The 25,331-nt window shown below is 32.8% G+C and overlaps 2 protein-coding genes and 1 long non-coding RNA gene across 5 annotated transcripts in view; 2 read left to right on the top strand and 1 right to left on the bottom strand.

Moving 5' to 3' along the window:
* Positions 1 to 9,222, top strand: part of LOC119081442 (octopamine receptor beta-1R-like) — a 32,384-nt gene extending 23,162 nt beyond the window's left edge. For 2 of the 3 annotated variants that reach the window (XM_037190374.1, XM_037190375.1), the window contains 7 exons: positions 3,758 to 3,911; positions 4,548 to 4,646; positions 4,712 to 4,782; positions 4,839 to 5,021; positions 6,943 to 7,128; positions 7,204 to 7,360; positions 7,556 to 9,222. In XM_037190374.1, coding sequence (XP_037046269.1) covers positions 3,758 to 3,911; positions 4,548 to 4,646; positions 4,712 to 4,782; positions 4,839 to 5,021; positions 6,943 to 7,128; positions 7,204 to 7,360; positions 7,556 to 7,705 — 1,000 coding nt within the window. In that variant the 3' untranslated portion in view covers positions 7,706 to 9,222. Of the gene's footprint in view, positions 1 to 3,757; positions 3,912 to 4,547; positions 4,647 to 4,711; positions 4,783 to 4,838; positions 5,022 to 6,942; positions 7,129 to 7,203; positions 7,361 to 7,535 lie in introns of all 3 variants that reach the window. The other variant, XM_037190376.1, reaches the window with a different exon arrangement.
* A 5,615-nt stretch (positions 9,223 to 14,837) lies between these two features.
* LOC119081501 (endocuticle structural glycoprotein ABD-4-like) lies at positions 14,838 to 20,223 on the top strand. The gene is made up of 5 exons (XM_037190507.1): positions 14,838 to 15,027; positions 18,608 to 18,732; positions 19,520 to 19,694; positions 19,817 to 19,871; positions 19,937 to 20,223. Exons 1-5 carry the CDS (start codon positions 15,019 to 15,021, stop codon positions 19,972 to 19,974), a joined length of 402 nt encoding a protein of 133 aa, XP_037046402.1. The 5' UTR covers positions 14,838 to 15,018; the 3' UTR covers positions 19,975 to 20,223.
* LOC119081524 lies at positions 14,883 to 15,331 on the bottom strand. The gene is made up of 2 exons (XR_005088497.1): positions 15,240 to 15,331; positions 14,883 to 15,168 (listed from the first exon to the last, which is right to left on the bottom strand). It is a non-coding gene; the product is annotated as an uncharacterized LOC119081524 (long non-coding RNA).
* Positions 20,224 to 25,331: the final 5,108 nt, after the last annotated feature.

Here is a 25,331-nt window from a genome sequence, read left to right on the forward strand (position 1 = left end):
ATGAAACTTAAGACAAATTGCGCCTTTTTATATAGTTTCCTATTATTTCCAATTGCTTCTTTTTTTATCCTGTCTCACCTTTGCACAGATGCCACAGATGTATAATACTCATCGAACGAGTCACCGAGAAATAAAAATAAGAACATCATTTCATTGTGCAGTTACAAAAACACTTTATGTGTGAACCATTTTGTATGAAAACATTCGGTATACAAAACCAATTAAATCGAAACCTTGGTTCAATATCGAACCTATATTTTTCGTTTCGTATGATACGCACGTACAGGTCCTTTGTGTTGTTGGACTTTTATAGGGGTACGTTCGGAAAATATATGCCATTTCTTTTACACAAAGATAAGAAAGGTCTAGTCGATTGTATGCTTTCTTTATTTTGGAATAAATATTTCTGAGCATGTTGAGATTTGTCGATGAGTTATCGTGTATATCTAACTGTTTGAGCACATTCGCAATTTTTCTTTCTATTTTAAATAGCAGAGCGCTCCTTATTGACAAATACTTGGGTTATATTCATTTCTTCAATATTGCGCTCATCATTTTATTTTTATTCATATGATACATACAACGTCTGTACAATGCTATACGATGCATGAGGGATAACTTTTCTATCGGTCTTATACTTATATTTTCTCAAGTTTTGCTTTTCATTAAAATAAAATAACTTTCAATTCTCTTGTGTGTAATACTGATGTTTCTGTTTGATTGACTACGGTCGGATAGATGAAGATTGGTTTTTTTATTGAGTACAGTGTATAACCAAAACTTGTTCCGACAAATGAAATAAATGAAAATTTAATATCCAACGTCCAAATCAATCTATATTATCCATTATTCACTCGTTTTTGGTTTCTTCAGATTCACGGCTGGTATTTACAGTGCAGATAAAATTCAAACTTACATTATCTTTTATGTTATTTTAACCAATCCACTGCAACTGTGCTTCGTAAGTTTAAGGCATACTATATAGAAGATAAGCTCTACTGCTTAAATTCTTTTTCTTTTGAAATTTATTATCTCAAATCCCAAACTATTCAATCAAATACTCATAAGTACACCCGTGGATTAATGAGATCCAACAATTTCAATTCATTTCATGTTATTCATTCCACATGGGGTATCGAATACAAACGTACGAATCATAATGCTGTGTAGATGTGGTATGACAGCCCACGTTAAATAAATCCGTTTTAGAACTTCCGGAGGATTGTTCATTTCAATATAACACAGGGGCTATTTAGTTGAATTATTAGCGAATTTTGGCGAATTTGACGAATTTTGGCGAATTTGACGAATTTTGGCGAATTTTGACGAATTTTGGCGAACTTTGACGAATTTTTGCGAATTTTTGTGAATTTATACATGATTTTAAGAAATTTCAAAGAATCGTAGAACTTAGTTACATATTTTTGGCCAAGACATTCTAAAAATCTATTTTTAACCGGGAAGCCATGAAGGTTTTTTTTTGGCCAAACGATGAAAAATGTCCTAATTTTGTGAATTTTACATATATATGTGAATTTGGTAGATTCTTGCATATTTTTGTTATGCTATATCACAAAACTAGCAAAATATTTCAAAAAACATAAATTTGGAAGAAAATTTTCAAAATTTGAATTTTTTAATTTGGGAGAATTTTGGCGAATTTCGACGAATTTTGGCGAATTTCGGCAAATTAATTCGACTAAATAGCCCCTGATATAACATCATAATTGGCAAAAAATTGTTTCTGAATCATGTGACGAAATCGAAAATGTATGCGTTACCACACGTCTCTATGCGTTACCATGCGTTTTCATGGAAAATTGGCTTGCGTTAGGCGATTCAGAAGCAATTTCTATATTCTAGAATATTGTTTAGTATCAAATAGAGAATCAAAATAGACAATTCTCCGGAAGCAGATTCTTTTTACGTGAGTAGGGCTTAAAATTCCGAAATGAATGTGCTGACCTCATGAGGCCAAAACAGCGTCTCTGTCACGATAGAATTGTTTATCTAAATCAGCGGGAGGGAAGAAATGAAGGTTAGTACAGTCTTCGGTTTCTATTTGATTAATATTTTTTCTCTGAGGATATGATGAGCTTTGGTGCACGCTTTTTTTTGTAAATACGAGATAAAAAGCCCAACTAATGGTTTTATAGTCCTGTCGGTTTCACCGTCTAATTTTACGACAATTGATTAACTTGAGGCTGTTTTCTAGATCCTATAATTCCTATTCCAAAGTTAAAAATTTTTCAATAAAATTAGCTAGAAACGTACTTTTTCCACGAAGGTAACAAAATCCATTAAAATCTAAAAAGTTTTGCAAAGTGCGTACATCCCTGTAACGTTAAAATTTGCGAAAACAAATCAACAAATTTAATTTATAACCACCACATTAAACAATAAAATAAAATAGATGGAAACCCACCTAGTAGATTTTATGTATACATTGGAAAGATAATGTGCCCACAATAAAAAACATGGCGCATCAATTTAAGGCTACACAGCAACCTTTTTTTTCCCTTCGTATTCATTAATCAATCATGTTAATTAGCGCAACCAAAACATACACCCCTAGGGATACGATTAAGCAATCAATATTTGAACAATGATTTTTGCTTTTCTATTATTGAAAATAAAACAAAATAAAACCATTTGTCTTGGTGATAGAAATTCAGGGATTTCAGAAGTAAATGAAAAAAAGTTTTCATTTATGTACAGCAGGAATTTCGGCTAATTGAGAGAGATTTTTGTCTCAGGGTAGTTGGAATTGTACTCAATGTAATTTCAAGTTTATTGACATAATAAAAAGATGAAAACGAGTTTTCATGTGAATTTTAATGATCCGAGGCGAAGCCGAGGTCAATAAACACACGAAAAGGAGACGTAGCGTTTTTTTTTCTTCTTCAGAGTAATTTAATTTTACATGCTGAGGGCGTCGAAAATAGTGCTTGAAACATGAAAAGTACGGTTTTCGACGCATGTAGCATGTAAAATACTATTGCATGGTGATGAAAACTATTCGCGTTGTTTACTGTGTAATAATGAAGGAGCCATCAACTTTATATCATTTCTCCAATAACAAAAGTATTGAAATTTTAAAAAGTTTTTTATGTTAAGAACCCTTCCGAGATGGATAAATTTTGAAGGATTCATAAACAAAGACGTTATTAGCTTTGTTAGTGATAAATATCGACGAGATTTTATTTTTTTGAATTCATTTATATAAACAATAGTACTTTTCGCATTGAACATTCGATTTCTTTTTCTTAAGACTTTGATTCATTGTGTGTCGTAAAATAACAGTAGGGTACTTTTTGATATTTGAAAAAATATTTGCAAAATAGGGAGTCGCTCCAAAACAATAACGTAAAGCCGTCGAAAAAAACAGAACAATCGATCAATCGAAGCAATATACATCTATTATCAAGCTACATTCAATATACATACCTACCCAAACTCCTCCATATCGAACAAAAATAACTCGAATTGGCAAATACATAAAAGGCAAGTTTGTAAACTCTTGTGAGTTGTACACTATGCTAACAATTTTCGACTTGACTTTGTGATTGAGTAATTCCGATAAGGGATGAAATTTATTGGGTGATGTTACATTTCTACCGTTCACAACATTTTCATTGCGGTTGCGGTTACGGTTACTAATTTGACATATAGTGATTCGAATTCATGCTTATCATTGATTATACATAACCACAAGTCCACTACCTCTATATAAACTAACAATCATTATTTCTTTCAGAGTAATAACTAACTATTTTGTGGTTTCGTTAGCCATGGCTGATATGTTAGTGGCCCTTTGTGCGATGACATTTAATGCTTCTGTAGAATTGGCTGGTAAATGGCTCTTCGGTTCAACCATGTGCGATGTGTGGAATAGTTTAGATGTGTATTTTGTAAGTAAATTTATTTCAACTTATTACTCCATCCAAAATGAGTTTTCTTTACAAAAAAGAAACAGATGTATTAAGTCAGGATAAATAGTCTGTTTTGCATGAATTTCCGGTCCATCAGGCACAAATATATTTTAACATTGTCCTTTCATGTTTCAAGAAGCAATTTAGTCGTTTGCCTGTTGACTACAGGGTTCATTTAGCATCTTTAGTTTACTTTCACACGACCCGGAAGACTGCCTTATTTATTCCTTTATAGCTTTCGTTACGATAAAATGTTGAGGATTAATTGAACGTTAGGTTTTTACACATGTACCCTTCGTGTGAAACATGCAATCATTTTTTTCTGCCACAAGGCCTTGAAATAATGTACTTCGTGTACTTTGTGAACCGAAAGCTTTTGGTAAAATATACGAACGGTGGTAAATCAATAATTTTGTACTTATCTAACCACTTGTGATACGATAAAAAGCATTTTAATTTCCTTTTCAGTCGTAAGTCAGATATTATTTCCGAATAAAAGTCTTTTAAAGTTTGGACTGAATCGTTTCCGAAGGCTGATGCATTTGTTTATTTGCTGAATTCTCTAGGTTCAAGTTTTATAATTTAACAACATTCTGTACAATTTTCATGTAAAAGTCTACGGCGAGCATACTTCACCTTTGTTGTATATCAGTGGACAGATATTATGCCATAGTTCAACCATTGGATTATCCTTTGATAATGACTTTTTCTAGAGTAAGTTTTGTATTTTAAGCTTGTCAACGGAGTGTACATTGATTGCTTGTTTCTATTTCATTTAGGTAATTTTCATGTTATGTATCGTGTGGACATTCCCAGCAATTCTCTCATTCGTGCCGATCTTTCTTGGATGGTGAATATTTATTTCATATTTCATTCAGACATATTACTAATTGATTTTTGTATTAGGTATACCACTGCTGAACATTTAGACTATTTAAAGTCACATCCGTATATATGTGAATTTAAAGTTAACAAATCTTATGCACTGATTAGTTCATCGGTTAGTTTTTGGATACCAGGAATCGTGATGATTTTAATGTATTATAAAATTTATAAGGAAGCGGATAGACAAGAACGCTTGTTGTACAGGTGAGTTTTCGAAACTTTCTACCATTTTTTTTTCTTCGAGAATGTATCGATTGAAAGAAGTAATAAAAACCTCCACTACTACAGTAGTGTACAGTAGTGTACTGCGCCACATTTTTTTCGGTATATTCTGCTTAATTGATTTACCTACCTTATTATGGGTAATATACCGATTGTATTAACGTGAGTTATTTGTAAGATTAAATGAATTATAAACATTTTCCTTTGCGTGTAAATTTCGACACAGCCAACCATAAAACATTGTAAATACCATGCTTAGCTAACTTGTAATGGTATATCTGTACTACACAACTAGCAAAATCCATACTTTTTACATAAATTGCTTGCTAATTGGTCGCCCGATGTTGGGTAGCAGGTGATAATAATTTTCGAATTTCGGAAGTTGAATTCCCACAATATACCCGCATCGAACAATTTAAAACGCCGTCAGTTATTAATAACTTTGATTTTATATGAAAAGTTGTTTAGGATACTGCTTCAAAAGAGATTGATTTTATGCCGTGAATGGCGCGGCGTGGCGAGTGTATCGTGATTTAACTCATTAAATCTAGTTCTTCTTTGTTTTTGCAGAACAGTGCAGTGTTTGGCTAAAAATCTATTCCTTTATTTGTTGAAGCAAACATTTTAACTGTCGAACGCACTAACTAGAGCTCATACAGTCTAATGTTTGTCGCCTATTGTCTATAAAAATTATAATTGATGATCAGTACAGTTGTTACATTCTAATGTCAAATTTTATCGACTTTCATTAACAAACGGCTAATCATTTGTTGTCGACAGAAACGATAATAACTGCGATGTGCTGTACAGCTAATTTGGTCTTATGTAGTGAAATGTATGTTCAAACGAATGAAGTAAAAGATTGTTACTTTAAGTAAAAGAAGTAAAAGATTTATGGAATATATCGCGCGATACGCGTGTCGTTTCAGAAAGGTTAAAGCGAATCGTCAATATCTGCATGATAATTTACAATTCTGCCTATGGCTTACGACTTAAGACTTTTAAAATGGTTGTATGCTTCCGAAATTAGGATTCATATTCAAACGAAACATTTCCAAATACAGCGTTCGTATGTATACGTCTAATACACAAAATTTCTAAATAAAATTATTCGGCACAATCTATGATTATTTGCTTTCCAGAATATTTTAGGGTGTATTGTGTGCGCTCCATCTCTAGATATACGTATTTGTGTTATAAACAATTTAATGAAAAACCAATATGAAAAAACAGAAATTTGCACATAAATTTCATACCTTTTTTTATTGAATATTTTTCTTCTCTCCTGATATCAATGCGATCATTTGAGGGTATAAATAGGACATTTAAAATTCCAATATGCCACGTGTATCCTGTTAAACGGCATATATTTACAATTCATTCTATAAAATGGAGACCGAAATTTATTCATGCCTGTTTTCCATTCGTTAGCCTAAATTTATCTAATAAACCGTAACGGTAGCTAGTGTTGACGCAATTAGATACTTTTTATGCACCATGTATCGACGGCTTCAATTACATTTTCATTTATTTATTACACCTCAATGTGGATCGCCACAGTTCACTTAATCCATTTCCGCGCAAATTTTTAATAATACACTTCATCAATTGGGTTTTCAAAAACGATGCTCCCTAAAAGCACAAAACTTTTTATTACTAAAATTGACGATATAAGCTGACAGGCAAACAGAAAGGCATAATTGGTTTTTCTTTACTTCTAGTAACTTAAGTGAAGAACTTTTTCGTCACTTTAAATGTATAATACTGGTGGATTTCACGGTCTCTTGGTTTACAAAAGTGTTTAATCTTAAGAAATGAAAACAAATTTTCATTTTCCACCCACAGATTTTCGGCTTAACATAAAGTAGGTGGAAATTTTTTTAATTTTTTTTTTTACTCCTAGATCCAAAGTTGCAGCTTTGCTTCTGGATAAACATTTACAAATCAATGGCATATCAGTTCAGCGACAAAGCATTCATACTGTCGAGCCCTGTGCCATAAGTAAAATGCGACGTGAGAAAAAGGCTGCCCGAACGTTAGGAATCATAATGAGTGCTTTCTTGTTATGTTGGTTACCATTCTTTTTGTGGTAAGGCAATTAAATGATATTTACACTTTCATCAAACATTAATTTGTATTGAATTCTATCTATCTACCAACTCAGGTACGTCATATCATCACTATGTGCATCATCGTGTTCATCACCAAAAATTGTGGTTGGAATTGTATTCTGGATTGGTTATTTCAATAGTGCTCTAAATCCTCTAATCTATGCATATTTCAATCGTGAATTCCGCTATGCATTTCAAAGAACATTAAAGGTAAGAATCAAACACAAATCGAGATGTTTCCCTTAGTCAATGTACATCTTGCAACACTTTTCCGTATTTTTCCATTTTCCATATGCACCGAAATGAATTCGATTTTTTATATGTTGTCTTCGATGTGACTTTGATGTGACTAAAACCGAACTATCACTCAATCTACCTTCTTTAGGATCTTTTCTTTCATTTTAGAATTGTTGCTCCTTCCGACACATAAATTGTAAGATTAGTGATCGAGCCAATCTTCCACCATATCTCCATTCGACAGCCTCATCCGAAATTCATATGAATTCCATTCGACCAGCAACAACTACCACAGCTATAAGTGAAAATCTCAACTGAATGTTCTGATCTTGTTTTGGAAAGTGTCGGAAGATTATCTTGTTCCAGCTAAGTTAAGCAAATACCAAAGAAAAAACAATTTATTTATATGAGAAAAAGAGAAAAAAGAAAATCACAACGCAACAAAGTATTTATTTAAAATTGAATATATATCAAACCCAAAGGCAACAAAAATTTTATAAAATAAGTGAACGTTTGGGCTATATATTTTTATCGTGTGTTTAACAAAAACTAATGCTAACAAGTTAATTTAAGAGAAAAATTATTATTATTATATTTGAAAGACTTAGTAATAAATGTTAAAAAATAAATTACAAAAATTAGAATATTTGATAAGTTAATTAATTTTGCGAATTCACATTTACGGTAAGTATAGGCGATGAGTGTGTGTATAAATGTGCATGTTATGTGTAAATAAAAACATTAATATAAATGTGTAAATTATATTTAATTCTAGACCAGCAATATTACACTCTAAGTGAAACTTGTAGTATTATCATTGAAATAACATTTACCCACAACTTTGTAATTTTATCAAATTATGTTTGTGATATATTCTTTAAAGTTTAAAAACTGATGCGCCTAAGTGAGTGTTTATTTAAGACGATTATATAGGTGTTCCGAACACAATCCATCATCTCAATGAATAACAGCGCATACCGCATACGGTAATTTTACAAACTATCCGAGCCATCATGTCCGTTTTCCAAGTTAATAAAAAAAACACAAAAAAGGAATATTTCTGTTTAGTTCCAATAGCAGTCTGTGAAAGTTAATGCGTAACAACTCTAGCAGCGACACAAACCAAATTTAATGTCAAACGGTGGAGGGTCACAATCAATCAAATTTTTGTTTTTCTTTTTCAAATTTTCAACTTTTCAAACAGAAAAAGAAAAGAAAATGAAAATTCAACTTGATTGATTCTGAACCACTATTTGACACACAATTTTGATTGTGTTACTGCTAGACAGTTGCTATGGTAGAAAAATAATGTTTTAATCTAAAAGTTGTCGAGGTTTAAGAGAATGCTAAATGTGAGAGTAGGTTAAAGTTTTTGTTTAGTTTCTTTTCATACTAAAACAGTTCTTTTTTCTTTCGAACAATCTCAACAGTTTTCTCCTCAAAGTGTCATTCAATATTCAAATTGGTTTCCCATTATTTGTCTTTGTTCACTTAGAAGTTCTTTTGTATTGAAAAGGCTTCATCTTTTTTTAAAGTGTAAAAGTTCTTACAAAGAAAAAACTAGCTCAGATGGCCATTTTGTTATTGAAAGAAATAATCCAAGGATATTTTAATATTCATCAATTAAATACAGCTGTCACTTCCTCATAAGCATTTTATATTCCTGTGTCAATTTTCATATCTGCATATAATATTATATATAGTGGTTAATGTTCAGTAGAGATTTAAAAAAAAAGAAGAAATTGTTGGTTCGTTTCCGAATTAAGTTTAAGAATTTTAAAGAATTTTGTTAAAACATTTTTGTGTTATATATTTTGGATAAAATATAAAATCTTAGAAAGAAAACAGCGTAGTATAATTTATGGTATCGACTACCAAAACGGTAAAGAAATATGATAACGAAACAATTAAGTCCATGAAAATCGAATCCCTTTAATTCACCAGACCCAAAACACAAATTTACGATATCTTTGTTGATGCCATAACAGAGTGGATAATTTCCCTTTAAGTGGATATTTATTTACCATTCCTCCTTCTATTCCGTCGATTCTTATATTCGCTTTTCGTTGGCTAGCAGAAACATCAGAGACGATTTTCTTTCATGTTCCATATTATTGCAAGACATTTACAATGGAAGTCTCGACCCGTACATAAGCCTATACGGTATAAAATATCAGTTGCGAAATGGGAGGGTGTACACATTGCTGGACATGGTAATTCGAAACGCTTATTTCCTTTACTTATAGATAATTACTTAAATGGATAAAATATTTGGGGATAATTGGTTTAACAGCTCCTAATATGTCACGTGATGTTGTAATGAAATTTTCTCGTATTGATCGTTTCTGAATTTTGTTGTTGAAAATTCTCCATTAATTTTTTATGTTCGCATTGATGAGATTATAAACAGTTCCGCATTTTCGGTTAAGATAATTCTGGATTATGTGAAAGTAATTATGGTTTTCCATCTTGTGAATCAACGTTTATTCCTTTGACTGTAAGGGTCTTATGCTAGAAAATACTCTAAAATGTTTGTCCCAAAGGTTGTATGAAATGTTAAGAAGAACGGAATCGTTTGTCCCTATACGTTTGCACGAGTCGTTATATTTTATTCAAGATTAAAGGTCGTGTAGTAAGTACCGGGGGACTTCCTTTTTGTACATAAAAGTAAGGCAAGAACGTCTACCGTACTATTTTTTAATTTAATTTAATCCTTCTATATTCGCATCACTTACTTCTAATTAGCGTTAACAATAAGACTATGAAACAGAATAATATACAACTTATACAAGTGGGAAATCTGCGGCCAGAGCGAAGCGAGGGTCGTAGTTCACACGAGTCCTTGTATTTGTGATTTAGGGTTGATTAAAAATCTTACCGCTTTTCAAGAAATTTGAGAACACAAAAAGTACTTTTCCAAAGATTTTTGGACTCAAGCGAAGGTTTTTATATCCGTTATTTGTGATGTTTTGGAAGTTTAACAACGGAAAATAATATATTTTTTATTAATAAAATTGTCAGTCAATGGACCTGACCCGCTTAAAGGGTGACGCCTAGTGTTGAGCTTTAAATTTAAACTGTCGCGTCTGTTTGTAAACAGATTTTCCACAGATCCCCTTTTAAGTTGATAAGAAAAATTTCTGTTGTGTCGTTTGTAGTCACAGTCATGCTTTCAATTCTCAAATTCAACACTTTTCTACTCTACTTTTCAATATGTTTCTCTTTATATCCAGCACAATCAATATTCGATTTCTGAAAGAACAGTACCGAAAAGTGCCATATCGAACACCTTCCATCGATGTGAAGTAAATAAAGCAATGTGGCCATATAATGATGCATTAATCATCTTCCAATTATAGAAAGCAATTTATTTATTTAACAACATTAGACGCCATGATTTATGCAAATTATTTTTCTAATTCACAATCACTCGCCATCGAATATGTATACACAGAAAATATAAAATGTTACATTATTTGTGCAATTAAACCGTTTAAATGTGAAGGTTGCTATTTACCACCTTCGAACAAGAAGATTAACATTATAATGTTACTTGTTACGTTGCATCTCAGCTGAATCGCCAACAAAAATGTAAAGTTTATTTTCTGTGTCAAATGGTAAACTCAATTTTATGTTCTCGACGCGCTTGATACAAATAATAATTTTAAATAATTTTACTTAAAATTGCAAGGTGTAAAATTTGTAAATGTAAATGGCGCTTCAATTACGAAAATTAATTCGTTAAACATTAAAATTGGCAAATAAATCTGGTATATTGAGATACATCTTTTGGCTTCTGTTTTTATGATTGTTGAGTAAGTCTTGCAGGGTTTTAAAATATTTTGACATGAGAATTTCTTGGACATTCACAGTTGCGGAAGAGAAGTACTAATAACTACTTTGCAGAAATTAATCTAGAACATTGAGGCATGTTATTTGAAGAAGAACTTTGAAGAGAGAAAAGGTTTGTATATTCTATTCAGTCTTCAACATGTGCCGTGTATGTGTCGTATCACACGATAAACTAATTATCGGAAAGAGTAAGTAATGATGTTGAAAATCAAAGTTACAAGAAAAATGCAAAGTCAGTCAAACTTGTTGCATTCTCAATCAGGGCTTATTTATTCTTTAAATTCTTAAAAAAAACCTAAAATTCTTAAAGATTCTAAAAAATTTCTAAAACATCTTAATTTAAGAATTTGTAAGAATTAATTCTCAAAAATTTCTTACAATTACAACAGATTCTTAAAATTTAGAATTTTAGGAATACATGGAGGAAGAAGTGAAATTCGACATGTTTTCTTATTTGGGAGCTGTTGTGGTTTCTAATGATTCCACACAAAATTTGTTTAGCAAATGAAAATCTAGATTCCTTATTTTAGTATTTTATTTATTTAATTTTCAACAAAATTCCGGTGAAATCCTAAATAAGATAACATCCCGAATTTCTGTTTTCTGTTTTCCCCGTTATTAATTAATGGTTTAAACAGAAATCAACGCACCCGATTTTCGCAATAACTTCACAACTATTCGTCAAGTAGCAGAGTCAAGTATTAGAGGGGCAGAGGCCAAATCACCTAAAACAAACTAAAGCAATTTTTGTGTGACAATTTATTAGAACGAAGCAAAATGTTCTTAATATAATAGAATACCTTTTACATATCGTGTCTTCCACATCTACCTTATCAAACACACTATTCGTTTACTCTTGACAGAAATGAAAGAACAGCACGTATCATCCATTAATTTGGACGAAAAATTATACGTAACTTATGGTTATTACTCAGTGCTATTTGTGGGTAGACGGAACAACTTGTGTGATATATTACAGCATAACAGACATATAACAAACTTCATCAGTTCTGACAAAGCTCACTTAATTTTGAGCTTAACTATCTGGAATTCTGCTTCAAACAGGCTAAAATTACTTTTGTTTTACGTATATCTTTGTTTCCTTTCTTTAATATGTTATTTATGCACACTGTTTGTGTAAGTGAAAGATTTAAATTGTCATTAAATCCGATTTGAGATCGTACACAAGCGATTAAACAATGTTCTCATTTCCTTTCACATAAAAAAAGGTTCGTTATTGTTAAAACACATAACGAACTTCGACTATAATCGAGTCGAGAGATAGACAAAGAACGTATTCATTTCACTTCGATGAACTTTTAAACTGTCTCATCGGTCTGTACCTTTATATGTTATAATAATTTAACAAATAAAAACCGTGCCCAATTCTTACCTCATCTATAAACATTATATCAGCTCTTTTAATGTCGATATATCTTTGCCGTTCATCTATTAGCAAACGGATTCCACATTTTTACATTGGTGCACTTAAAGTTAAAGTTTTATTAATGGCAATATAATGGTTTACCTTTGTGACGGTAAAGCGAATATTATGTTGCAAATAAATAAATAAAAAAGCGATACCAACATTTGCACGAAACGATCAGGCTATTTGTATACTCCCAATCGAATTGGTAAAGTCTACTGATCTGGAAAATTGTCACTTTATTCAATCAGAATATTGACTGTATCCTATTGTTACCACACATTCGTCAGAGCCTGTAGTTTTAGAAAACTCAAAGAGAGTTTTAGAATCTAAAATTTTGAAGCATATTAACAGAAACTTTCATATTACCCAAACCAATAGCACACACATAACTGTATACAATATTACAATATATGAAAATGTATATTTTCTCCAGAAAATAACTTTGGCTGGGTTTTTGACAATTGATTTTGTGTTACAAATTTTTCATTTAATAATGATGAAACCACAAGCAAAATCAAAGGCTAGAATCTCATTTACAAGATTACCAACTGAACCTATGCTATTACACAACGAACGCTTTAATTATCCAGATGGTAAAACAGAGACTATGTTATAATGAAGTAAAATCTGTATGTGCCATCATCGTTAGGATGCACATCATTATAGCTGAAGACATTTGCATTGTTATAATGTTATCATGAAAGACTTATTTCATATTCATATTCGAAATGTATACAATGAGATGAATAAGATGCTTTATGATAAGTACATTTCATATTTGGTCGAAATCAAAAAGGAATTCAAGAATAACACTCATCGATGTGATGGTATTGTAGTAAAAATTTCGAAATTTTCTTGGCAGAGGTGATGCAAAAAATGCTGATCATTAAAAGCACACTTATATTCAAGGAAGTGAAGCTTTTTTATAATAAATGCGATAGAAAAAAATGTTCTAGTCATACCCGTGCAGAGCCCACAACATTTTCATTGCACAAATCTCGTTTTTTGAATTTTCTGAATTTTGGTTTGGCACGCGCTCGCAAGCAGAATGAAATACTAAAACTAAAAATCTAGATTGCCATTTGTTAAACAATTTTTGTGTTTAGCAAACCACAACAACTACCAAAACAGAAAACATGTCGACTTTCACTTTTCTCTCACTGTAAATATTTTTCAGTAAAATTTAGTGCAGTTCGTGATTTTTTCGAGAAATATTGTAGAAAAAAATTCACTAAAATAGACTCTACACTGCAATCTACAGTTTTCTTTAAAATTCGTTTCGAAAAATTCGTAAAAGCTCCCAATAAAATTTAGAAAATTCGCGAAAAATTCAAGTAATAGTATATTACTTCCGAGGTTCCAAGTTGTGTATTTGATAAGTGGGGTGTTACAGCCCGACCCGAAGGGGAGGGCTGTATTCCTTACTTGTCAAATAACAACTTGGAACCTCGTAAGTACAATGCTTTACGTGATTAGGCAATGTAAATGAAAATGAAACATGCCGTAACACGTAAAGTATTTTGTCAAAAATTGGTTGTTACATCTTTGTAGATTTGCTCGTAAGTGAAGGCCAATACTTAACTTCATTCTGCCAAATTGTAGCAATCGCCTTCGGCTCGGGTGACAACCTTTACTGTAGATAACCAAATTTTTTCCCACATACGCGTAATGTACCATTATGAGACAAATTTAAAAACATCAAAAACTGATTGGCTAATGCTTATATTTCCAGGTAATAAAAGCTTGCGGTTGAGACTGTGGTAATTTTTTTTATAAGAAATAGTTTCAAATCGATTTATTTCTGTCAGGAATTTATGCATACTTACTAGTTTTTACAATTTTATTTTTTCAATAAAACCTGCAAAGATGTTTTTAATGGAATACAAATGGTACGTGACGCACATAAAGTCTATAAACTAATAGTACCAGTATTTCACTTATACTACAAATCCATCGTAAATCATATGTGAGGCATTTGAATTTGAATTTATTTTACTTACTTGTAATTCGACTGAAGAAAAGTCATCCAATATCCATAACCACTTGACGACAATATGGTGGTGGGGTAAAGTTGTATATTCTAATGCAATTTTATTCAAACAATAACCGGCATCTCCATCAAATTCCATTACAATTGTATGAATGAATGAAAATTCCGTAATTTGTATATAAATGGTGGCTGCGGGCGAGAACCATTCAATTGTATATTGTTTAATTTGTGGAATTAATGTGTGATATTAAAGCTGAGTTTGCTAGTATATTCGGTGCGTTGTTGTTAAAGAAAAATATTGTTTCTTGATCCGCCAAAAAGGATTTAATATTTCCATCGAAGGATAACATTTAATTAGCAATGAAATTCGTAAGTTAATCAATTGGGCATCGTTTTCATCCGAGATATGTTTACCTTTATTTGCTATTAATGTTTTCTAATAAAAAAAATATGTTGGTGATGTGCACAGTTGTGTAGCTCATATACTTTCATAAAATAAAATGTTTTAGTCTGCTAAATACACAAATGTAAATGGAATAAGTAAATATTTCTTATAAAGTTAGGGAAGACAAATAAGATACCTTGACATGTGCTAAAAAAATCAATTGTTTTTGTGCAGGTACCCAATCTCCTTAACTTTTACCTTTCGTATAGTTTAGCATGTTTCTCTGTTTTTAGATAAAAAGAAAAACATTTTATGTAAAGCTTCAATATGTATTCAGAAGCGTGAATTCTTATAAAAACATTAAAAGAAAGTGTGTCATCCAGCAAAACCTTTGGAGATGTTGGAAAGAGTATTATGAAAGCTCTGTTATAATGAAATTTTGTGCATGAACTGGATAAATTTGCAAAGTTTTTTTTTCTTCTTCCACTTCTCTTCTATAACTCTCCAAATATATTCACGGAAAGAATCCTTTGGAGTTACAATATTTAAATGCGACAAAAACACACACAAGAATTATCTGTTGAAGCATCTCTGAAACTGGAGACACAACTTTTCTCTGCAGAAAATTTAGATGAGAATTCCGATGGAAAAATAATTTTATTTGAGATATAACAAAGTCCTATCATGTCAGTCAAGTAATAAAAATTAGCAAAGTTTAATTTCAATTTTAATTTAATGGAAATACACGAACAGAATTCCAAGGCAAAATAGTTTTCGTCGGTTGAAATAGCTAGCGAAAGATATGCAGACTGTATAGAATGTTTACTTTTTGTACTTTTTCAAGTGTTTTAAGTTAGTTCATGAAATGTTACTATTATGTAGATCGAGTTTTAACATCTCGCTCTTTTAAAATGATTCAACGAGATGCAAATCAGTTTTAAAAATTATTAAGGACATGATTAAAACGAAATGAGTGGGTAGATGATTGTTGCAGTGTAGTATAGCAGGGGTATAATTCGCTTTAAGAAATTTTCTCTAAATGAAAAATTAACTTTTGAGTATTATGCATTAATGAAGTTATAAATGTGAGGGGGAATCAAATAGTAGAAAATGGTGGTACATTTTGGTCAGAATTTTGATCAGCTTCATATCCACATTTATATGAATTTATATGAATTTTTGAAAGTTAGTAAAAAACAGGGACTAAACTAAGGAACATCGCAGGTGGGAATTTTCCCACCTGCGCCCCTCTAATTCCCACCTGCGAATCCAGATCTGCCCACAAGAAAAATTACAATTATCTGACTTGAAATAGTCAAATGAATGTAATTTTAATACAAATTTTGCCTGCCGCGCATTGAACCTAGTTGGAAAATGATAATGGCATTGTCGATATCAGTTTTTTAATCTTTTATCATCATTTATATGGAGATACAGATACAGAATCAAAGTATTTCACATTTGTAGCTTTCACTTTCCTAAGAACTAAAAAAATGGAAAGAAAATAGGATTGGCATGTAAAAAGTGACACTAAAGGAACTAAATCATTCGAAAGGTCTTGGCCTCGAACTACTTTCAGTGGAGTGGCGTATGAAACTCCAAAATGGAGTCAATGGAGTCTGTATGAAGGGTAAACATCCGAGATTTTTTCAGATTTTTTGGACCCCTATTTAACGATGAAAAAATTCAATGATTTTTTTTCCATATGCTAGACAAACGTGCTACTACCGTTTTTGGTCACTTGATTTGTCTTCATGGAATGTGCCTACATTATTTAATTTACTCTGATTTTTTAGAATGGCGGAACACACCCTAATTTAACGAAGAATATTTGAATAAATATTTTTACCTCTAAATTCTGCAAAAATCACAGATGTTACAGACGTTACTTGAGAATTTTTTCAGTTACATCCATTGAGATACAGTCTAAGGCAGTCAATTTTCAGCATAAATTGCTTCAGCTGTTTTTCAGCTGATCCATACAAACAATCACAACCGTTTATAAGTCTTTATACGGTTTTACCACTATCATGCGCGTGCGTGTAGCAGCTTCAACAGTATGAACAAGGAAAACCAGTTTTGATTGTATGTGTGGATCAGCTCAAAAACAGCTGAAGCAAATTTATGCTGAAAATTGACTGCCTTTGACTGTATATAAATTATAGACAAAACTCACCTTCATACCCAAAAACTCACCACTATTGTGATTTTTAGGGCTGATATTCTACCAAAAATACCTTTTAGTTCAGTAAACCGATAATTATCTGCAATTTTCTGGAATTTGATTTTTAGATCATATTGTGGACGCATTTTCCACAGGTAAAAATACACCCCTAACATGACCGAAAAATTAAATTGCAGATAATTATTAGGTATGATCGGCAACTTGACTAGACTTTACATTTTGACATTTTGAATGATTTTTTGGATGAAAGACCTTAGACTTACGGTCAGGGGAATAATTCCCTTTAAATTTTAAAATATATTTACGTCAACGTCCTGAACGGATGATATTATTCTTGGATAAAAAAAAACTGTTACTTTGGCGCCCAAGATTTTGTGTTTAGGCGCCCCTTCGAAAAGTTTCCCACCTGCACAGAAATCCTTATTTTAGTCCCTGGTAAAAAATTTTGCGACTGTTTTTTGATCATTGTGTTAGTCGTTGGCCTAAAAATTAGACTTGCAAAATTAGATGCTTCAGCAGAAAACAATATTTCATTTTTTTTAATTCATACTAAATGAACTAGTGTTTTGTTGGGTCCAGAGAACGGGATACGGATACAAATTTTAAAACTTACAATTTCAGTTCAGCGTTTGTTAGCCTAATTATATGAAATCCAGAAATAATCCTTTAACCCAAAAAATATTATAGAATTGGGTCGCTTAGTGTGTACTTATCAAACAAATTAAAATTAATGCTAATAAAATGTGAGAATTGTTCATAAATTTTTTATTCTTCAAATGTTATGCAAACATATTATCTGTGTGTTTATTCACTTCAATGCTACGTTCGTAAAACCTTTCAAACACCACCGCAAGGGGAAAAATATTTTCGTAATGATGTTGTGTAACAATTAAACAACAAAAATAATTTTCCTAATTAATTTACGTCACCCTCTGCATAAATTACTTTATTCCAATAACCACTATGGATTTGCTTTCAGTTTCAAGTGAACACGACAACCTTTTCCAACTAGAAAATAATTTGAAAAATTTTTCGTGATCAAACATCACAATTTGCATAATTCCTTCATAAAATTTATTATGCGATGGTGTCTTCTCTTTGCTAAGATAAAATCCATAAAACACACATAAATACCGATTGAATCGTATGGATATATAACATAGCATTCGAAACGCGAAAAGGTGCATATATAGAGTCTGTATAACATCGCTATCTAACTATATTACATAACAACTTTATGTTATTGACACATTAAAACCCAATGAAACAATCTGTAAAGTGCATCAAAATATATTATTATACCATGCATGCACTTGCTTGCATTATGCTGTTCGATACTTAACATGAAATATTTTAATATTTTTTCTTCTTATTCACAGGAACTAATCTTTTTTACAATATTTATCGGATGTATATCCGCAGCACCTCAAGGTGCTAAAGAAGAACCGATTGCAATTATCAGTCAAAGTTCTAACATTGAAGTCGATGGGGCTTATCAATTTGGGTGAGTCAATAGGACAAAATATAACATGCGGGTCGCATTGGTATACGTAGGAACGAATATAAAAAAAAAATATATTTCGAAAGTGCAGATGAACCCAAAGATTCAAAAGTATTTCCAGATGATCCATTATTTATCCATGATGTGAAATGTATTGATTTTCGTGATGTGTAAGACTCTGTTAAAGGAACTAAAAATGGTATCTTTCCGTGAAAAATGTCAAATCGTAGATTGAATAACAAGTGGTGAAAATTTCGAGGTTGAAATTTGTCAACCCATAATGATAAATCTCATTAAATTTCGTGAGTGTCATAGAACTAATTGGACCAGTTCATTGAATTAAAGGTTTCCATACATTTTTAAACATCCACTACTGTTATGCTACTGTTAAAATTAACAATAGTAGATCTTGTCTACAGACAACAGAACAATTCGTTTTGTTTCTGAACAAATGCTAATTGCATCAGAGTAATTAGCTTGACTTTCGAACGAAAAAGACACTCAACTTCTGACAACACCCAAGGCTCCATCATCAGTTCCATCTCATTAAAATGCTGTAGCCAATTAAGTTAACTTGTCTTTGGTTCATTTAAGTCAACATAATAGATCCATCAACCTATTCCATCTTAAAAGAAAAATAATAAGCTGAATACAATACTGTGAGAAGTGTTTGTTAGAAATTACTTTACACGTTCGTTGTTATAAATCATATTCTTAAATCATTTCAACACCATGCCAACAAATTAATTAAAAATACGAAAAATCATTAAAATGCAAACAAAAATTGCAGTTATGAAACAGCAAACGGCATCAAAGGTCAAGAAGTCGGTACAGTGAAAAAAGCCACCGATCCGAACTCAAGCGATGTTATTATCTCAAGTGGTTCGTTTAGCTATACGGCACCAGATGGAACTGTCATAAATTTAACGTACGAAGCTGACGATGTAAATGGCTTTCAACCAAAGGTGAGTGTATTGGATGTGGAATAGTTATTTATTCGATTTTGTGAGAAAAATCAAAAGTTGCATTTTCGTGTGAAGCTGTATCTGCATCTTATTTGACGTTGTTGTATTATTTTTTATTACAGGGAGATCATTTACCAACACCACCACCAATCCCACCAGAGATCCAAAGGGCCCTTGGTATGGTTTATCATGGCTTAATATAACTTCTTTTTATTAAATTCAAATAATTTCCATATTAACAGATTACATAGCTTCACTTCCTCCAGCAAAAACACGATAAACTATTGGACATTATTGCGAAACGACCATGAACTCAACCGACTATATTAACTCCATGATATTCCTTTCAATATCTTCTGCACAACCAATAAAATTAATAACATACTGCAAGTGCGATACCAAAATTTTATAAAAGAAGAAATTAACGATAGCTATAATATTCAAATGTAAATTAGTAATTCTTTTGTTATTCAAAATATCGCTAAAAAACTACACAAAAAAAATAATAAAGAAAGACATTTGAATCAAACGAATTGTTTTGTGGCTAAGTAACATCATTTTTCTTTTTTTGGGATAGTGAAAGACGTGAAATGTCGCCGATATTTGTGTGATGTTTGATGCAGCATATTCGAGGACATAGACCCCGAACGCGGACTTTCTTAACCTTTTAGAAACGGCAAGCGTTAACATTCCATTAATCGTCGTTTTATGTTTGTTAGGAACGCACTTCAAGCGAAAGTGATTATAGTCGACAGCTGCCAAATAGAGTACTATTTTGCATAAAATGATTTTTAACAGTGCTTTACTGTTGTTTGACACAATGTCGAGGCTCAGTTCCCTATTTGGAAAAACACTCATGCTTGAAGCGCGTTGTTGATAGCAAATCTTGTAGTTTGAAACTTTCATGACTTTGATCATTTTAACTCAAGTCCTTCGAAGGTGTGAAAATACAATTATTCGAGTAACTGGAACGTCGATTAATATTTAAAAATTCGGAAGATCGTTTAATCTTGATGTCCCCATACCAAATAGTATGCATAACTCGGCCGCAAAAAAAATTCAAAATTTGTGACTGTGGGCGTTGTATTCAGTTCCAGTGGTAGATTTCATCTTTGATTTTTTTGTAACTTCGCCTCTTGATATGCAAATTGTTATTTCGACATCTTTGGTTTACAAAGTCTTACTATCGAAGGTAAGTGAATATCATTATGTTTTAATATTTGGGAGTTTTTAGCCCCGTACGAAGTTCAGGGGGCAGTTTGTAACATGTGGAATTTGAAGTTGACGGTAAGGGCAAAGCATTTGCCTATGGTTGTAGATGACAATATAAAATGTCTGTCTGTGTACACGATAACTTGAGTAAAACATAGCTAACGCCGACCCGTACGAAACACCTATTCGTATCAAAAGCCTTTAATGTGAAACTCTTCATTTCTCTTACTTCATTTTCTTCTCTGCTGAAAAACTATTCTCCCTTTAAAATCACTTACATTATCCACTCTTTGCCTTGTTATCATATACAACTAAATTGCCGGAGGCAATATAGACAGCCCCGTACGAAGTCAAATTTCATAAATTCCTATTTAAACAGCTATATACCGCTATATTTAACTATATTTCACTATAAATAAACATTTCACAGAGGAATATGCTATTATATAGCTCTATATGCCTGTATATAGCTCAATATAGCTGTATATAGGTATATATAGATGTCCATATATGGAATCCCTGAAACCCCACACACATAACTAATTATTTCCATGTTAACAGAAACTATCTAAGTACAAATTTTCCCACTTTATATCGTTTTTACTAAAATCCAATATGGCCGCCGGCAGCCATTTTGTTAGGAGACCGGAAATAGTACCGACGCTTTACATTCGTTAATACCTTTCAAACAAAAAAAAAATCATGAAATTCGGTCAAAATTTACTCGAGATATTCTCAAAATACACCACGTTCACTGTACTTCCGAGTAGCCAGATAAGAGCTCACTTCAAGAGACCTAGCTCACGCTCCGGAGAACATAATTTCATGAACTTTTTTTTCCCTGATTGGTACGGTCAATACCTATCTAATAAAGTGACAGATCTAATAAAGTACAGACGAAATATGTTCAAATTTGGCCGACCTACAAGCAAAAACTGCTTCCCGCCCTGTGCCTGTTTCACACCAAGGAGTCTAACTCACGAGTCGGACATCCGATTTCCATTTTCCATTTTTTTTGTCGATCGGTATTGTAAATACCTTTTATTTGACGTATCACTTACAAGTTTAACGTTTAAATGTCCGGAGATATCTTCGAAAAACCGTAAAGCACTTATTGGGCCACAGCTCGGGAGGGGTCGATCCAAAATCACTCATCTTCGAACTTAGCCTGTCTTTTGACATTACCAAACGGGAAAAAAAAAAGAATTTTCAAAATCGAATGCGTTTTACTCAAGTTATCGTGCAGACAGACAGACGGATAGACGGACAGACGGACATTTTTTTTTCGAGGATTTGGCATCTCTAGACAACCACAATCGGTTTCCCCTTACTCAGGTAATCCAATTCGACGTGTTACAAACGTATGCGTAAACCTATAAGACCCCAGTACTTCGTACGGGTCTAAACACAACCGATTTAAAAAATTCTTTTTTTCCCTGATAGCTAATGACAATGGTGAGACCCCAGATGAAAATGGGCAGATTTGAGCGGTTCCTTCTTAAGTAATGGTCGTCTCAGTGGTTTAGGATCTTTCGAGTATATGTACGTCAAAATAAACGATGGAAAAGTTTACGAAAGTCGAGTCAGTGGATCCTGAGTTCAGAGTTCGGCCTAAAGTGTTCGTTTGCCCATATATCTAGTAAATTTCATCCGATTTTGCTAGTTTTTGTTTCATTTGGAAGGTAATCGAACACCGAATAGATTGTTGTTGAAAAAAATTTAAATTTGGGTCTTTGGACCAGGGCCGTACTCTGCCCCAAGTCTATTTTGCATATATAGTTATATATACCCCTTAGCCCTTACCGTCTGCTTCGAATTCCATCAATTACACATGCCCCGTAATCCTATTAAAGCCCCTTTGTATACTTCGTATGGGGCTAAGAATCCAATACCTTGACACTCGGAGCCTCTCAAAATGAAATGAGAAGTTTTATTGTATGCTCGGCCAACAGATGGCCACATTGGTCAGAGGTGAGAAATCTAGTAGAACCGTCAAATTATTTAATCAAATAATCTTGTTAACAAGAATTTGCCGGTTTGTTTAATTTAAAGTGAGAAAAACAAAAACAATATAGTTACACGAGCGGGTTTATGACAGTCATCCACCCAGGAAAATTTCACAATGTCACACGCCATCGAGAGCACCTTTGCAAAGGCATTCACAGACAACAGTAAGTTGCCCTTGACGTCCTGTTGTGCAATTGTTGGGATCTAATCTTTGCCTCACCAATACAGCGATTGCATCCATGAAACTTCTACTTATATCCGGGAATTATTTCACCAATATTGAGGGAATTTATGTACCGGCGGAGATTGCGATGGTGAGATTCTCGTTCAACGATGGGATCGTAAACAGATTCCACACTTACGTCAATCCAGGTGAGACTCAGATTTTTCGTAACATAATCGAACGAATTTTCTTTAACCTGATTCGACCTGAACCTAAAAATTGAAAACCTGAACCTGTCACTAAGTTCGACAACGTTTCATAAACTAGCTGTACTAGCTAGGAACTGTTCTACGAAATATAGAAGACAGCCGTTCGAAACGGTGGTGACCGAGATACAAAGTTATTCAAGTCGATTGATATTGCCGAAGAATATCTCCGTTGCCACGAATTCGTCAGTGTGGCATGCGCGGTGAGTTGAGACTGAGATGAGATATACATCTGATCTGAGATGAACTTTTACAATTTCGGTTAACAATCTTGTCAACAGTACCATAGTAAGCAGCTGGATGTTGCGAAGTATTGTGCCCTGGATAATCTTTGCAACGACGTGAAAGTTGAGCTGATTTCGAGCCGACACATTCCAATCAAAGCTGACATCGCTGGGATTTGTATACGGACACCAGAAACACTCTCATTTTTGCCTGCAGCACAATCATATACGGAAGGTGAAGAAAGTTCGGAGTCGACGCTTAAAAAAAAAGTAATTGAATATTTGGTAAAGTTCAGCGGGTCGGACGTTGTTGAGTGGGTCGCTGAGAAGAACCTAGTCGAACTGTATGACGCAGTGGAGCTGATCTGAAATGTTAAGTAACGGCTTTTCTACTAGGTCGGTTGAATTTTAGTGTGGTGCAAATAAAAAAAGTTTTGTAAACGTAACTCTGTATTATAATTTTTTGACCCGAAGTGTAGACAAACCAGACCCCATGCGCTTACACTACCATGACGAAATCGAATTTCTGGATATCTTTTGTGATAGTACATGTGTTCTACACCGGTCCTGAACGTATTGAAAGATTGTCCAAAATGACTACCAGAGCCAAGTCAGTACTCGTCCCCAAAATTCGTTCAAATTTCCTCTGTTAATTTTCGATTATACCTCGACATTTGAATTTTTGAATACTTTTATCGCGGTCTGTGGATACTGGATGCGTTAGTAGAATTAAAGCGATACAGCCAAAAAATATATCAAAGAAAATTTTTAATGTCTGGTTTGTTCAGCAAATGAATGAAAAGGTTTTGTGTTAAACACTAGGTGAACATTGAGCAAAAGAAGTTTTATTTACTTATCCTTGTGTTGCTTGCTTCCACCCACTACTGAAAAACTACTGAGTTCAGTGTGAATCGTTTATTGTTTACCGCTTGCACTCCCAACGATAGATAGATAGATAGACGAAGTGGGTGGAAAACGATACAAAAGATAAAAGATCTTTTAAAAAGAAGTAAACATATTTAATGATTATATGCCGTGCTATGGGGCTGACTTCCAATTAGGAGAGTGTTTTGTCTGTTCCTTTTTGTACTTCAAAATAGCAAGTTAACTTTTACAATAACCCATTCAATGACGTAATGACGGAAGCTCACTGAATAAAAATGAGACATTCGAAATATTACCTTTAACTTTGCAGCTTCAGAGTAACAATAATTCGGTGCTAATACACCAACATTATTTAATCTTACCTCCAGTAAATTGTTCCCTTTTGTTATTGCCACCATTGTTACCGGCCTCCAAAGCCAGTCAACTATTATCACAAAAAGCTGCAATGCAAAAGTGTATCACACCCATCATGGATAGAAATATGAAACAATAAAACTCAAATCATCAATAAAAATCATTTGTGAACATTATTGGGAGCTTATAACGAATTAGCATGACTTTCTCTTTCGTTCAATAATAAAACGTTGATGATGGCATGGCACATATTCAACGACTCAAAATGTAGGTAATGTAGGTAATAGGTAGATGTCCGACGATGATTAAATTACATATTTTATTTACAAGAAAAAAATGTGTTTTTTCGAAATTATATAATCGGTAATTGGTTGAAGAACTACGATGAATGCGCGCATCATATTGAATACGCGAAAGAAGACGAAAAAGATTCGAATTTATTATTAAAAAGAACGTGTGTACGAGATGTACTTACCAGTATAGCACACACCATATGTGGTACCCATTGCTATATTTCGCGCTGTGT

This window comes from Bradysia coprophila, unplaced genomic scaffold (assembly GCF_014529535.1).
Source record: "Bradysia coprophila strain Holo2 unplaced genomic scaffold, BU_Bcop_v1 contig_358, whole genome shotgun sequence".
Lineage (NCBI taxonomy): Eukaryota > Metazoa > Arthropoda > Insecta > Diptera > Sciaridae > Bradysia > Bradysia coprophila.

Coding starts and splice junctions, on each gene's coding strand:
- LOC119081501 (XM_037190507.1), top strand. Junction 18,733..19,519: donor GATGGGGCTTATCAATTTGG/GTGAGTCAATAG, acceptor CAAAAATTGCAG/TTATGAAACAGCAAACGGCA. Junction 19,872..19,936: donor AGAGATCCAAAGGGCCCTTG/GTATGGTTTATC, acceptor CCATATTAACAG/ATTACATAGCTTCACTTCCT.